Here is a 16,310-nt window from a genome sequence, read left to right as displayed (position 1 = left end):
ATTCTTATTTAGGTAATATGAAACGTATTACTTGTTGTCTTGTAGGTGCTGATTGGTTTAAGAAATTTGAATAATGATCGCAGTGAAGATCTAACAGTAAGAAGCAACTGGGGCTTAATCCAGGTTTCCCTCAATGTCCGTGACATTCCTCAAATGGTGAGTTACCCTCTTTTTATTTTACTTCCTTCTGTTTTCTTGTCAAGACAAACAATTTGCATTGCAACGGCTGATAATCATCTGAAACCATTTCTATAAACAAATTACAGTCATCAAGTTAAGAGTTCTAGAAAAATTGAAATGATTGTGGAAAACTATCTTGGTGCTCACTGTGCACGAGATCTCGCGAAATCAGCATGACAGAGTTGAGTTTGTGGCAAAACCTTGCTGTTTTTTGGGGGGGGTTCCAATAACGTGCATTTGAGAACACATATAAAGTCTGACACGCTTTGTTTCATTGCGTTGTTATCATTTACATGCGTTGAGCGCGTCTCAAACACCATCTCTGCATATGCTGTGAGTTTAGCTCGCTCATAACGTTCATCTTGCAACGCAACATGCGCCATTTCACCAGATTTGTAACGTAAATCATTTATAAAGCTAGGCCAACACAGGAGAATACATCAATATGTTTCTAAATATTTCAAAATAAAAGTTTAAACCCTCGCTGAGTTTGTTCTTGTTCAAGAAATTACAGTGGGTGTAGCATTTCTATCATAAAGATATTTAATATATTTAAAGATTAAGTGGACATTTTAATTAAATGTTGTTTGGCCAAATTGAACAAGGATTTGATAGCCTGACTACGTCAGACTTCCTACTTCCGCTAATTTCATTTCGCTCCTGTAGTCAGTCTGAGATAGCAGCCTATCTTTCAGTTTTCCACCGGCCTTCAGACGGCCGGCCAATCAACGAACAGAGGGCGGGCTGAGAGCCGTGACGTAGACGCTGATTGTACCGTGGTGGATGCGTAGATTTACTTCACATAATCTGCAAAAGTCGTTCACAGCCATGTTCACTCCGGTATTTCGCTCGATGGTTTAGTTTTTGCATCATACATGCGTTTACAGTGGAAGTTAGATGCGGCTGAGCATGCGCATAACACACGCCATAACCAAACGTTATGTGATGGGCTTACGGGTAACCAATGATTTTAAACTTCAGACAAGTGCCCCCCGCGAGAAAGAAAACACTTTTCAATTATGCCCTTCCAGACTCTTTCTACGAAGCAAAGTGAAGTAGCAGAGTCTGGTATTACCAGGCTAAGGATTTGATGCTGTAAAGTATAACAACAATCACCAGGCCTTTGGCTCCCTCTGCAGTCATTTGTTATAATAATGTACATAAGTTGATTGTTTATATTATGTATATATTATTACATAATGTATTTTAACAGTGTTGTTCAATAAAACCATATGATTACTTGCTTTTGAACCAATTACCATTGCCTTATTGTTATTATATTTATTTTAAGTTATTTTAAAGGCTATTGTTCACTTAGGTCTATTTTTATGACCACAGAAATGATCAGATTACACTATTAATCGTCAAAATAACCAACCAATTACTCGATTACCAAAATAATAATTACCGACAGCATTAGATTAGTTAAAACTTCAAAACGCACCTGCATTGTTTTGCATTTTGAGACTTTCAGTCGACTAATTATTGTTATTTTTTTCAGTCATCTATTTCATCATTGAAGATTTCTTAAAAATGGTGTTTATACATTATCTCATCTCGTTCTCGGGAACCAAATGTCGCGTATCATTTCGTCTCGTGAGATAAGTGTATCATCACACCCAGATGGCATGCATTAGAAGAAGTGATTTATGTGAAACAAATTTGGCCAAATTCCATTGCAAGAATTTGAATAGATGAATTATCATAAACTTAACCCACTTTGTCCTTTTGTAGGGATCTAATATTTTGATAATTGTGGCCCATTATTTCTCTGTGTTGCAGAGGGAAACATATCCAGAACTGGGTCTTACTTATGGGCAGCTTGGTATAGATGATCACACTCATGTTCCCCCAGGTATTTGTTTACTCATTCCATTCATAACATGATTATGGAATAATGGAATATTACGTGGGCTGAGCTCCACTCCCGCCAGGTCCCAAAGTCCTTCCGCACTGGTCCAAATAGTTGTAGTTGATGTCTACTAACTTGTCACAAGTCAACAGAAGCTTCACCTACTGTATACACCCTGTGTAATATGTTCCGACTCTCTAAATTCTGTATTTACTATATTGTATTTAAGGCTACCAAAGAGGCTCACTACTCATTTGTAAATATCTGTGTTGTATGGTCTGTTTGCACTATCACTTCTTTTGTATCTTTCACTATCTCTCTGCTGTTTCAACACAGATTTGTTTGAGAGTGAGCACATTGTCATTGGAAAAAAAGGTAAAAATAAACTATTTTTGCCGTTATCATGACACAAATGCTTGTTTAAAACCGCTTTATCACTCTTGTCTTGTGGGGAATATTTGCTATTCCATTTCCCCTCAAATAATAGTCTGATCAGAATTTGAAGGCAGCTTAGATGTATCTTCCACTGCCTGTGAGATCCCATGGCCATGATGCTATGCAATCAGAAGAATAAAATGGTGTACTTTAAGTTTTATGAAATTATGATCCCATTTATTGTGAGAAAAAACATTTACACTACCTTTTAAAAAACAACAACAAACAAATACATTAATACTTCTATTCAGCGAGAATGCATTCAATTAATCAAAATGGCAGTAAATACATAAATAATGTTACCAAAGATTTCTATTTCAAAATATTCTGTTCTTTTGAACTTTTTTTGTTCATCAATAAAATCCTGAAGAAATGCATCATGTTTCCACAAAAATATTAAGCAGCACAGCTGTTTTCAAGATTGCTAATAATAAGAAACGTTTCTTGAGCACCAAATAAGCACATTAGAATGTTTTCTGAAGGATCATGTGACACACATTTATGTCAAAATATATTGAAATAAAAAGCTTTCATTTTAACTTGTAATAATATTGCACAATATTACCGTTTTACTGTATTTTTGATCATATAAATGCAGTCTTGGTGAGCATTAGACACTTCAAAATCATAAAAATCTTTCTTTAAAAAATAAAACAAAACATTAAAACCCTCCCCAAAATTTTTGCCCCCCCCCCCAAACAACGGTAGTGTAACTTACTTAATGATTTCTTGGTTTTCTCTAAAGCTCACTTTAATTTGTTCTGGATCATGAATTTTCTTAAGATGTTCCTTCATATACAAAACACTGCCTGTTTAGTCATTGACAGACTAGGCGGCAAGGCAGCTGCTTTAGGTTTTGGACGCATCCACAGAGTGTCTCTCTCTGAAAGGCCAAAGTATATGGATTAGCTTTGGATACGACAAGAGCCTCTCAAGATGTGTTTACTAAAACAAATGCGGCTTCTACTCCTGTTTTTCTGCGTTTCTGTAGTGGTAAGTGAGCAAGACAGTGCAGCGGCGCAGCAGTACAGCAGGCAGGGCTGTCCCACGGGTCTCAGGGCCCAGCTATGGACTCTCATCCTAAATACTACTGATGATCCTGAGGTACTGACTGAATTTCAGAATGCATTCTTTTGTTCCCATCAAGGTCATTTTAGAAAGGAGAAAGTGTTTTCAACATTGATAATAATAAGACATGTTTTTTGAGCAGCAAATTAGAATGATAAAATATTAAAAAATATATTAGAATAGAAAGCAGCTATTTTACATTGTAATAATATTTCACAATATTACAGTATTTACTGTATTTTAATCGAATAAATGCACCCTTGGTAAACATAAAAGGCTCAAAAACAAACAAAAATCTAAAATCTTACAGACCCCAAACTTTTGAACGGTAGTGTGTAAATATTTCTCTCTCCCTTTTTATACTCACAAAATCAGTCACAGGTCCTCAACCATATGTAAACCTACCATAAATATTTATGTATATTTAAACAAATTAAACTGTTTGTGTACATCTCAACTGACATTTATGGCAGTTGTTTTGAACATGTGCCAGAACTGACATTTAATGGGTATTTATTTGTACTTATCAGAAGCATTCTTGACTGAAACGTTCTATATGCGGTGCAAAGTACAGGTAGAAAGGTAAAAGGTAGTAAAATCATTGCACTTTTGCTTTTTTTTTTGCTTTTTTTTTTGAAGGTTAACAGAAGTTAAAAAGAAGAGGTGAACATGCTTTCACAGTAAAGCTTTTGGAACGAATTCAAGTCAGCTTGACATCAGAATGTAGTATGTTTGGTTGGTGTGGAAGCGATTTTCTCTGGTGTATACTTGTAAACCATATTCGAGTCTGCTTGATTAGGTGGTTTGGCAGCCTTTATTAAGGACGTATAATTTCCTTGTTCCTGGGCACACTTATAACAGCATAATGTCTTTCAAAATTTAAAAAAAGACCTAAAATTGTACTGTGGTCCAGACCAAGCAGTTTTAAATACTGGACATCCTTCTCAATAATAAAATAAGCTTTGAGCTTCTTGTTTGACAGAAATTACAGATCAGGTACCCCCTGTGAATTTTTTTTTTCTTTCACCCTGGGCATCTAATAGCTGCCATTTTCAGACGTGAAACAGTTTCTCTCAGCTGGCTGATTAGTCCTTGGGCCTCCATTAAAGCAGTGACACGGCATCTGGAGAATGTTCTTTCTCTATGTGTTAATGCGAAGACAAACACCCGGTGTGGGGCGACACAATTTAAACAAGTAGAGTAATCCCTCACTCTTTTGAGCTAGTGCTGTAGATGTGGGCAGGACAGGAGCCGGTAGAATGACAGAGGGGAAGAGGGGAAATCACAAGAGTTTAAAATCTTTCAGGTGGAACAATTATGTAACTGCTGATGTCTGGATGACAGTGAACAGCTGTCATGCCTATCCTCACAGCAAAATGGGAAAAATTCTCCTGTCCCTCTGGGTTTCAGGAGGGGAATGGGCTTTAAGAAAGAGTGTCTTAAAGGGATAGTTCACCCTAAAATGAAAATTAAGTCATCATTTACCCACCCTGGCGTTGTACTAATGTAGAACGCCCTTCTCTCTTTTATGAACCACAGGGAATTAAAAAAAAAAAAATCCCGCTCGCGCTCATCTATATGATGTTTTATTAACGTAGTTCGGGAGGAACACGTCAAAATAAGCTACTCTATTGCCACCTGCTGTCTACAATCAGTAATCACAAATACTCTAGTATCATCAGCTGTCTACAATCAGTAATCAACATATCTACCCAATCAGCTCGAAGGCAAACCATATATAATCACAGTCAAACTCACCTAAGGATATTCTACAGTCTTCAGAATCCCTCCACCACCCCGTCTCCTCTCACTCACCAGGTCACTTCCTACACCTGGGGCCAATTACCAAGATCAGAGCCCTCTCCCCGGACAGCACGCCAAATACGTTTACCAATTTAATCTATCCGACTTATTTGTAAGTGTGAACTCGTGAAATAATGGCAGTGAATACTGTATCTGCAACCAGCATCAAGCTTTTTAAAAAAGATGCAAAAAAAGTGAAGAAAGCACATGGATATTGTATTTCTATTTCATGTCGTGTTTTTGTTCATCTTGATTTCTCAAAACTTCTGTGCTTTTTCTGAGCAAGACTGAGTGACCTGCGGCGCTAATAGTGTTTCACAAACGCAAACATCACGTAAACATCACGCAAACATGCACAGACCAACAGCCAAGGTCAAGAATTTCGTTAGATAATACATAAAATTATCACCAAACCCTATCGTATACCTTGGTATATATTGCATGGGATCATTCCTTGATACTTTGATACTTGATGTCTTTTTTACTGCCATTATATGTATTATTTGCACCAGTTTACTGTGACATTTAATTTTTGAGCCAGACATTTTCAGCTGGAGGTCCCACTGAGAGCATAACATGATTGAGTGATAGAAAGCGGTCCTATTAATATGCTGCTTACAATAGCAATTGAATTAGTTAATTGGTTATTATAATTAATTTAGCTGTAATGACTGGGGGTAGTTTGATCTGTGTATAGGTGCTTCTTTGTCCATTATGTATTAATTAATCTAATTCAGCTGACTGAGATGAATTCACTTTGTCAATTCTTTTGTTTTTATTTCATTAAACAGGTCATAACACATTATGAACAGCTGAAGGCCAGAGTCATACATCATGGCCTGCTTGTGGACAACCTAATATATAAGGTACATTTACAATGCAGTTTATTTGATAGAAATGGTTTTGTATGCTGCATTTATTCTCTTGAAATTTCCTCAAATAGGTTTTGACCAATAGAGTAACAGTTCTGAAAGACTAATTTCTTCCAAGATCAAGTTTTCCATGTATGCTTTAAGGCCAGTACATACCACACTGAAGCCAAAGAACTAGCGGCGGTGGTGTCGGGTCACGTCAGCTTGCGTCTGGGCAAAAAATTGGTTTTGAACACACTGTAAATAGAGATGAGAGATAACAACTGTCTACCACAGCAGATGACAGAATTCGCCATTCAAAAAAGGGAATATGAACTAGTGAACTAGGAATGCGGATATACAAACTGTAAACAAAGCAGTGCTTGCTTAACATTTTGAATATGAATCATGCTGATCAGTTTGTCTTCACTTATATTAATTAGGCTACATACGGCCATATCGTTATGAAAATATTCGCATATTGGAATGCTCCAAAAAAATGAAGAAGAAATTTATAAGCGCCTTCTTTGTGTGCCCTCTTGTCATCGTCATTTGCTTTTGCTCGTGCGCTGGTTTTCAAAGCTGAACAGCCAATCAGAATGATCTCTTTTCCCAACGGCCCGACGCCAATTCAACATGCTCAATCGACCTGACTAAAGCCAATGGAGGTCCGATTAGAGCCGTAGTGCGAAACACACCGCAAAACTAGCCTGAGAGATGCTAAATGACTGCCTGACGGCCAACCGTCGTTTTGGTGTGTCTCGGTCCTAAGTGATAAACAGATATAGTGGCAAGAGGATTGTAGTTTTTTGTTTGCAGTAAAAACTGTCCAATTTTACCACACCTAGTGCACCCGTTTCTGAATAAAATGCCTGATTTTTCTTCTCAGGATGTGAAGCTCACTGCAAGTAATGACGATTACTACTTTGTGTTTGAGGACTATTTATATCAGGTGGGTGAATGCATGTCACTGACAGTTTAACACACTCACAATGCAAACTTTCAATCACTTTTGAGAATTTTTCTCTGTGAATCATAAACAAGCTCTGATAATCAAAGTTTCCCAAGTTATTTTGGACATGACATTGATATAGGTCTTTGTACACATATCGCTGTAGACTAAACTATTGTCAGAAAGTTACTCATGCAAGCCAATGCTCTTTCACTTCACATACCTAAATCTGGATAGATACAGATAGGACTGGGTTGTGTAGTCTCACAGATAGACCTCTCTATAATATACCTCTCTATTCATAGGGAATTGATGAGTCATTTCTTATTACAGGAGCATTATTACATTTCCACTGCTTGATATGCACTTTCACCACACAATCATACTCGAGTTTAATTTGCGGGTTAATTTTTTCCCATAAAACAGTAAAACACACTGATACCTTGCCTTATAATGCCATTTTTAGATATCATTATATAGTATATAGTATATATAGAATATAAGTACTAAGTACATGTAGTTAATTACTGTTACTTAGGACTTAATTGTATAATTGCACTGTAACACGGACATCTTAAAATAAAGTGTAACCAAGAGAGATTTTCAAAGTTGCTGTTCACTTGTTTCATTAGCTGGTATCCTCTGGACAACCATCAATGTGTTTCGTTCCTAATTTTTGCTGAAATAAACAAAAGATATGGCCAGTGTTTGGGCTTCACAGGAGTACATTGTGTCTTCACTATGGAATCGGTAATATGAGTTGCAGGTGTGAGGTGATAAAGGAGCCAGGCTGGTTGTAAATATTGGTTTAGTGTGAAATCTGTGGGTCGTTCAGACACAGGGTGGTCATGTTTTTGTTAGATAGGTGACTTTTGGGAAAATAAGGTGAAAGGGTTCATAATTACTATTCAATCCAATAGTAGCAATTGGGAGTATATTAGCAAGAGATAACAGATAAAAGATCTAAAGGTGCTGTCACATTAGGGAAATGTAGGCTAAGGAAAGGTAAATTGCATATTGTCAATAGTGTAGTGATGTATGATCACAGTTCACACAGAAGTCACTTTCAAACCACGAAGTTAAGAAACCTGCATCTTAGAAAGCAGATAAAAGGTTTGATGCTTTTAAAACAAATTACATTTCCATTATGAGAAACATAACAAAAGAGAAAGAACATGCTTGGCCTCAGTAGGCTGAAACTCTAAAGTGGCACTTCATATGTAATTGAACCAGGAAATAAGCAATTTACCAAAGATACAAAGTGTGTTTTGCAATAGTAATCCTTATCTGTCTGTGTTGCCAATTATTTGTCCTCTGTTTTTCTCCACAGGTCTTGCTGTGTTTTTCTCGAGACACTGCAGTCCTTGAGCATTTCAACTACAACAGCGCTACGCCTCCTAAATCTTGCGTCCAAAGTAATGTCTTTGAATGTTTATCTTTGCTGTAAAGTTCTGATTGATACCTTCCTTAGTTTCTATTCAGTTTATAAAGTTGTCTCTTTTCTCAGGCAAGTCTGGCTCCGAGCAGTGTGCTGTGGTTTACCCCCCAAATGGTGATAAAACGGCTTCTACAAGTATTTCAATAATAGCATGTCCCAGCATGTATTAGGTTCAGTGGTTGAATTCTTTGAAACCGGCGGCAGTGCATTTATTAGATGATTTATTAGTTTAGCAGTATTATAAAACAATTGTGTAACAATGATAATCAGTATAACAGAATATGACATCTCTGTGCCCTAGGTGTCATCCCATTTCATGGCTTTTCGATGTACGGTGAGTATGAAGAATAAAGCACATAGCCTCAAATTGCAAAATCTGTTTTCTAAGCAAACATCTTTATCCTGTGTTGCAGTTGCCCCTCTGTGTTTCTTATATAATGAGCCATCTAAGCTGTACAGTGTGTTTAGGGAGATGTATATTCGCTATTTCTTCAGATTACACTCGATCTCCTCACATCCGTCTGTAAGTATCTGTGTGTGACGTAACACGATTGATCGGTTTGCTTAGGATGATGGTTGTCTCTGAGCTCAGCTGTATGTGTATGTGTGTTTGTTAGGGAATAGTGTCTCTGTGCTTGCAGTTTGAGAGGTTACTGCAGACTCATCTTCCTCAACTGTTCTACCATCTACGAGAGATTGGAGCCCAACCGTGAGTTCACAATGCAGATTACTATTCTCATTGATTTTTTTTCACACACACACACACACACACACACACACACACACACACACACACACACACACACACACACACACACACACACACACACACACACACACACACACACACACACACACACACACACACACACACACACACACACAGAGTCCACATCCTTAAAAAATACACTATCATTTGATTGGTAATAAAATAACATTTAATTCAGCTCTTATATTTAGAGCTAGGAAATGGTTCTAAACCTCCAACCTTAACTATTAAAGTTCAGTGCAAAACTTTCTACCGGATGATGAGTAAAAACAAAAGCAAATGTCATAGATTTATAATGAAAGATAGAATAAAGCCTTATTTAGGGACCACCAGAACTTAAACACATTAGCGACCACATAGCAATGGGCTAAAATCCACACAAAACCCCTGCAGAGCAACATCCTAAAATACTTAAAAAATAAAAAATAAAATAAAAAACCTTAGTAACTGTAGCAACAGGATAGACAGGCTAAAAACCCTACACTTGAAACATCTTAGAAACTCTAGGTTTTATTTATTATCATTTACATGTAAATGTTCATTAAGTCCTCATTTATTATACATACAAGCTCAAAGCATATGTTACTAGAGTATCCAGCTGTCACTTCAGTGAAACGCTGTTGTATTATAACAGTGCAGCTCCATCTATTGGCTGAATTATGCAAACACAAGTCACTCCTCAACAGAAAAGAAAAGAAAAGAACAGAATTGTAATAAAAGTGTTTAGATTTACACTGTGTATGATTTGGTATCTCATTATGCGTGTGTGTGTGTATTTTTCTTAGGTTGCGTATTGCCTTTAAGTGGATAGTCCGAGCCTTCTCAGGATACCTGTCCACTGACCAGCTCCTGTTGTTATGGGACCGTATCCTAGGATACGGATCCTTAGAGATAGTGGCAGGTGGGGTTGATGTATCCTAATGTGTGACATTTTGCCAGCTATTGTGAACATAAATAAATAATTAATTTATCCCAGTGCTTAGGATGTGTTAAACTGTTTTTAATTTACATTAATTTGTTGGTGCACTCTTAAATTAGAAAGGGCCAGTCAGTTACATGGCGTACACACATTTTCCTGGAAGATGACTGTTTGTCTATCCCTTTTTTTCAGTCCTGGCCGCTGCAGTCTTTGCGTTCCGAGCCGAAAACCTAATGGAAGTGACATCACTGGCATCAGCTGAGGTTGTCACTTGCAAGCGAGTTTGTGTGTGTGTGTGTGTGTTTGTGTGTGTCTGTGTGTATGTTTGTGTGTGAGTGTTAAGGACTACAGAAATAGTGTCTTCACTCACAGCCAACACTAGTAACCCAGTCCACCCAAGGCACATGTTTTAAAGTTGCTGGGATAACACTTTTAAAAGTGGACCAAGTACCCCTCACCCAGCTTTAAAATGTTTAGACTATGTGATGTCAAATGTGATGGGAACTTTAGCATGACCGTTAACATCAACACTATATGTGTGTGTGTGTGTGTGTGCATGTCCTGTGTCTTTGTGTGCGTAACAGTTTAAATTTCATTACTTGAAGGGATATTTTGGGTTCTGTAAAAGTTAAGCTCAATTTACAGCATTTGTGGCATTATGTTGATTATTTTATATATATATATTATAAATATGCAAAAATTAGGCACTTACAATGGAAGTAAATGGGGCCAATCTGTAAACATATTCACCATTTCAATAGTATAGCCACAAGATGTATGAAGTATATCCCAGTTTTACAGACTGGGCTTAGATTAAGCCAGGATTAGGCCTTAGTTTAATTAGGACATTAAATTAGCTTTTTAAAACATGCACATCAGTATCTTGAGACAAAACAATGGCACTGACATATTTTAAGATGTCAGTGCAAGTTGCTTTCAGTTAAAACCGCTCAAACGTGAATTTTAGTCTGGGACTAGCTTAAGCCTTGTCTGTGAAGTGTTAACATGATTCTAGTAATGAAAAAAAAAAACTTGCTAACATTTTCTGTGTAAAGTTATATCCAATTACATACCTTTTTTTGCCATGAAATGCGATAAATCCCAAAACCCTAGAAAAACTGTTAAATGATGATCTAAACCACTTTAAAGTGTGTCACATTTACCGTTGTTCTTTGAAATTCTCGGGCGAAATTCAGTCGTTTCAATAGGAACCCACACAATTGGGAATTTTGCATGAGGGTGAAATATTACGCAGATTTTGCAATGGGTTCAAGTTAGTCACATGAACCCATTGCAAAATCTGCGTAATTTGAAAGCGACTTCTGTGTGAGCTGTGTTTTATACATCGCTACACTATTGACGATAGACGATGGAAAATATTTGCTAACTCATTTACAGCTCAAATAAAACTAGGAGTGTACCGATACCCTCATGTCACGATTCCAAGAAATATGGTAAAAGGTTAACAAAAAATGTACTGTTGATTAAAGTGCTAAATGTGCTATTACATTGGGGGTGTAAATCAGTAAGCTTGGACTTGGTGCTGGTAACCCAATTCTCAGGACAATGGTGATACCAGAATAAAAGTATTCATGAATCATGATTCTGAAGCTGAAAATACAGAATTATTTTAGACAAATATGCTTTTTATACTTTGTTACTGATTAGATATATTTAAAATAATTTAGGCCACTTTTTTATTGGTCACATAAGACATGACTGGTAACATGATTGGGCATGATCAGTACCCACAAATATCCCCCAATTGCATTATTATACATTATATTCAGCATTATATATTGTAGTTTAATGTTGTACTGACAATAAAATATAATAATACACAAATACAGATTGTCACTATCCACGATACATATTGTTGCATTTTTGTATTGTGACGTATTGTGACACTATATGGTTACACCCCTAAATAATACACAAGTTTTAATCGAAAAATGTATGTAAGTATAAACTTCACATTTCTGCTTTTAAATCCTCCAAAAATTGGCCCCTTCACTTCCACTGATAGTGCCTGACTGCAATGCCACGGTCACGAAAATACTGATGCTGCAACAGTCTTGATATGCCGTCACACTCTGCGGTGTCTTTAAAAAAATATATATATATACAATTCAACATATAACAAATCAAATCAAAATCACAAATCAAAAATTCAAAATGTAAAAATATACAATGTACTCCACTTTACTGCAAAAATGTTGCGTTCTTTTAATTCAGAGGTCATGCTGTGGTGCATCAATCTTCTATTGGTCACAAGTCTTCACGTGATACGAATTTGTAGACCAGATTATATATTTTTGACATAATATCTATTTTAAAATGCAAAAGCCTTTTTTTTTATTTTTTTTTTAATACAATTTCTACGTCCAACTTTTGTTGAAGCATCCATGGCCATTAAAGAGGGCTGCGCTGTCAGATGCAGTCACATGCACTGTAATGCATCTGCTTGACTGACAGCTGTAGTAAAAGTGCATCTGACCTGCTTTCGTTAATTCTAGCTGTAACCCGCAGTGACGCACGGGCCCGGGCCCCAAAACGCTGTGAAGATGCTGCTGGACAGTATCTGCTTGCTTATGTACCACCTGGCCTCTACTGGTGAAAGTATCATAACACGTTGTATTTTTAGAGTCCAAGCCTGGTCATGAAACATTAGAGGAGACAAGTTAACCTGATAGGGGACTCTAAATTTATTTGCTTCCAATTCCATAAGGACCGAAGCTTGAGAACTTGAAGGCCCCCGCCCCAAACGGCTCCTTTGAGACGGATGCACTCTTAGCACCTTCCAAGCCCTTGAGTCACATCGGTGCAGGTCACCAGGCGCCATTTTGTGAAACGGGATTGGCAGTTATGCGTTCTGTGTCCTAAGTGACATCTGAATGCATGCTTCTCTCATGAATATTTACAGTAGCTATTTACTTCGGCACTTTTGTTTCAGATGAATCCGAACGTAGGGTTTACATGGCCGGTAAATAAAGTAATTCGGTTCATGTGCGTGTTTACGTCACAAGCTTTCAAATCAACATAGATATTTTGACATGCGCACATTTCACGAATATACAGTTTCCCGCTGTTTGCGCATACTAACCATTCTCCTACATTGCTTATTTTCTTTGTTTTAAAGAGCAGACTTAATATTGATCTTTTTCGGGTCGTAATTTAGGAAACAAACGAGCACATGAAGCTTTGTGCCGTACTGCTTATATTTATCAAGCAGTAAAAACGCCTTTTCCCGCGCCCAAAACAAGGCGTCTGTGGATGAGAGTACGAAACAAGGACGGATGGGACGTTGTCCTGCTCCACTTTACAGACTATGGGCCAGACTTACTAACAGCTTGCTCCAGCGCAAACCCTACTGTCAGGATTTACTTAAAGATACCCAGTGAAAAATTAGCGCTGAAAAGGCCTGGACAGGGTTATTTTTGCGGCTAACCTTGCATTTGTTGGAGTTTCCCTTTCCGGCAAATTTACGGGAAAAGAGTATTTAAATGAATCATGCAAGGTGATTTGCTAAAGATTGAAGAATCTTCGTTTTTCCATTTTCAATTCTTTTCTTCTTGCAGGCTGTTCTTGCTGACCTCTCAACCCTGAAGGTGATGCCCTTGCTGCAGATCTTCCTCTTCGCCACTTCTGTCTGAGGAGCGATTTGTGTGTGTGTTGGTGGCTGGATGTTCCAGTCCGTTTAGATTTCATGTTGAGTCTAAATGGATATTTCACCCACAAATCACCTTCATGTCATTCCAAACCTGTATGACTGACTGCCTTCTGCGGAACTCGAAATAAGATATTTAGAACAATGTTGGTAACCAAACACGTTTGGTTCAAGTCATAGTGGTCTGGAATGACATGAGGGTGATGCCAAAATAAAAATGTGAACTTTTGGGTAAAGTGCTCCTTTATGTAGTAATATGGCTATAAAGCCACTTTCCTTTTCTCCAGACATAACCAATTCCTCTAACTTATCAATCCTCCCGTCTAACCGTCTAACTGCCTCCCCCAATCCATTGAATTCCAAAAGGATACATTAAAGATCTGTCCTACTTTTATCCTTTTCCCACAGAAATGCATTTGATTACAGGGGTATAATAAATTACCAACCCCCCATTTTAGGTTTCATTGCTTTCAATGCATATTTTGAACTGTAATTGTGACACAAGAAAAAAAAACAAGACTAGATATGTACGTTTAATATATTCTTATTTATGAATGTTATAAATATGTTGCTGCCATATTATCACTGCAAACCTAAGAGAATACTGTATGCAAAACTAACGTTTTTGTTAATCTACGTTGTGCTTCATGCAACATAGGTAAATATCATGAATGAAACATTCAATATGGTCTTCCATGTTACTGAGGTTCATTTTGTAGGATATAGTTGTGGTGTAAGTTTTAAAGATTAGGCCTTGTGAGGATCTTTGGCATAGTGGGAGTCTTGAAATTATAATATATGCCATCTACTCCGGTTAATTTAGGGCTTTGGCTTAGTGCCAGTGAATTTGGATGAGAACATTTATCAAACTATGAACATAAGTGTAATTTCCATGGATGACACACTGATTGAGATGCGTGTTTTGCCATTCATATTTACAAAATGGTTGTTTTGTGTGACTATTAATAAACCCAGAACTCGTTGCACTCCCTGACATGACCAAAAATGTTAATTGATTTATTTGAAAGGAAATGCAGGTCATTTTGAAGTCACACACCAAATGAATTGTGTTATTTTGTTTTTATCATCTGTTTGTTTTGAAAACGGGGGACACTTTACACATCTCTGTATGTGCAATAATGTAACAAATTGCATAGCTTTTTTTATATATATAAATTAAAACATGTTTGTTTAGTTATATTTTGATTGCTAAAATATATTCATATTGGTTTCTCTACAATGTAACATCACTTCTTGACAGTAGATATTTATTTTGAAGCATTTTTTCGAATGCAGATTCACAAGTTAAGAAATGCCTGAAATACATTTTAAAATGTTAATTCTTTATTCAATAAAAGCTGCACATTCTGCATAATCATTTTATGTTGTGATTGGTTATTATTTTACATTTCCCTACATTTCGTATGCATGAATGGATTTTGTTTCAACCTCAGTAAACATTTATTTCAGTAATTCTATGTAACAGAATTTTGAGTTACTCTATGTAAATGGAATTTTGAAATTGTACAAAAATGTACTTCATGTAAAGTACGTTTTGTACAATTAAAATTTGTTTTCAGATAAATAATAATGTTTAAGTGTTAATAAGTTGCATTTTAAGCTAAATAATACATTTTAATATTTGTTGTGATGCATTTAATTTGACTAAAGAGCCTGTGCTTAAAGGGATACTTCACCCAAAAATGAAAATTAGCCCATGATTTACTCTCCCTCAAGCCATCCAAGATGTATATGACTTTCTTCTTTCAGACGAATGTAATCGGAGTTGTCCTGGCTTTTCCAAGTGTTATGATGGCAGTGAATGGCCGTTTCTGTTTTGAAGTCCATAAAAGTGCATCCATCCATCATAAAAGTGCTCCACAAGGCTCTGGGGGGTTAAAAAAAAGCCCTTCTAAAGCGAAGCAATGTGTTTGTGAAAGAAAAATATCCATATTTAAAACTTTATTGACTAAAATAACTAGCTTCCGGCCGACGGCCGTACGCATCGATTTACGGAGTAACACTTGACTTGACGCACAATGCAATGACGAACGCAGAAGCGCAGAGAATAGAGCAAAACAAAACACCGGTCACGAATTAGAAGTCTAAAACGACAATTTTTGTGGTTTAAACAATGCCCAGCCCTGTTTGTTTGAACCGCGCGAGGCATCAAAGCCAAAAGAGTAACACTTGACGATGTATGACATAGGATGTAGGAGTACTACTCCTACATCCTATGTCATACATCGTCAAGTGTTACTCTTTTGGCGTAGGTCGACTTGCGCAGGCCGCCTGCTGGAAGCTAGTTATTTTAGTCGATAAAGTTTTAAATATGGATATTATTCTTACACAAATGCATTGCTTCACTTCAGAAGG

At 36.9% G+C, this 16,310-nt stretch overlaps 1 protein-coding gene across 2 annotated transcripts in view; it reads left to right on the top strand.

Annotated features, from left to right (window-relative positions):
- Positions 1-15,315, top strand: part of tbc1d19 (TBC1 domain family, member 19) — a 30,506-nt gene extending 15,191 nt beyond the window's left edge. Inside the window, exons 8-21 of one of the 2 annotated variants that reach the window (XM_084404423.1) lie at positions 46-156; positions 1,963-2,035; positions 2,369-2,407; positions 3,459-3,571; positions 6,130-6,204; positions 7,079-7,141; positions 8,472-8,556; positions 8,649-8,693; positions 8,881-8,913; positions 8,993-9,102; positions 9,197-9,288; positions 10,134-10,249; positions 10,460-10,530; positions 13,846-15,315. In XM_084404423.1, the coding sequence (XP_084260549.1) occupies positions 46-156; positions 1,963-2,035; positions 2,369-2,407; positions 3,459-3,571; positions 6,130-6,204; positions 7,079-7,141; positions 8,472-8,556; positions 8,649-8,693; positions 8,881-8,913; positions 8,993-9,102; positions 9,197-9,288; positions 10,134-10,249; positions 10,460-10,530; positions 13,846-13,920 (1,101 nt within the window). In that variant the 3' untranslated portion in view covers positions 13,921-15,315. The remainder of the gene's footprint in view (positions 1-45; positions 157-1,962; positions 2,036-2,368; positions 2,408-3,458; positions 3,572-6,129; positions 6,205-7,078; positions 7,142-8,471; positions 8,557-8,648; positions 8,694-8,880; positions 8,914-8,992; positions 9,103-9,196; positions 9,289-10,133; positions 10,250-10,459; positions 10,531-13,845) is intronic. The other variant, XM_084404424.1, reaches the window with a different exon arrangement.
- The last annotated feature ends 995 nt before the right edge of the window (positions 15,316-16,310 follow it).

Source organism: Rutilus rutilus (genome assembly GCF_951802725.1).
Source record: "Rutilus rutilus genome assembly, chromosome: 3".
In the NCBI taxonomy this organism is placed as follows: domain Eukaryota; kingdom Metazoa; phylum Chordata; class Actinopteri; order Cypriniformes; family Leuciscidae; genus Rutilus; species Rutilus rutilus.
Note: the sequence above shows the minus strand (reverse complement) of the source record. Positions and strands in the feature narration are given on the sequence as shown.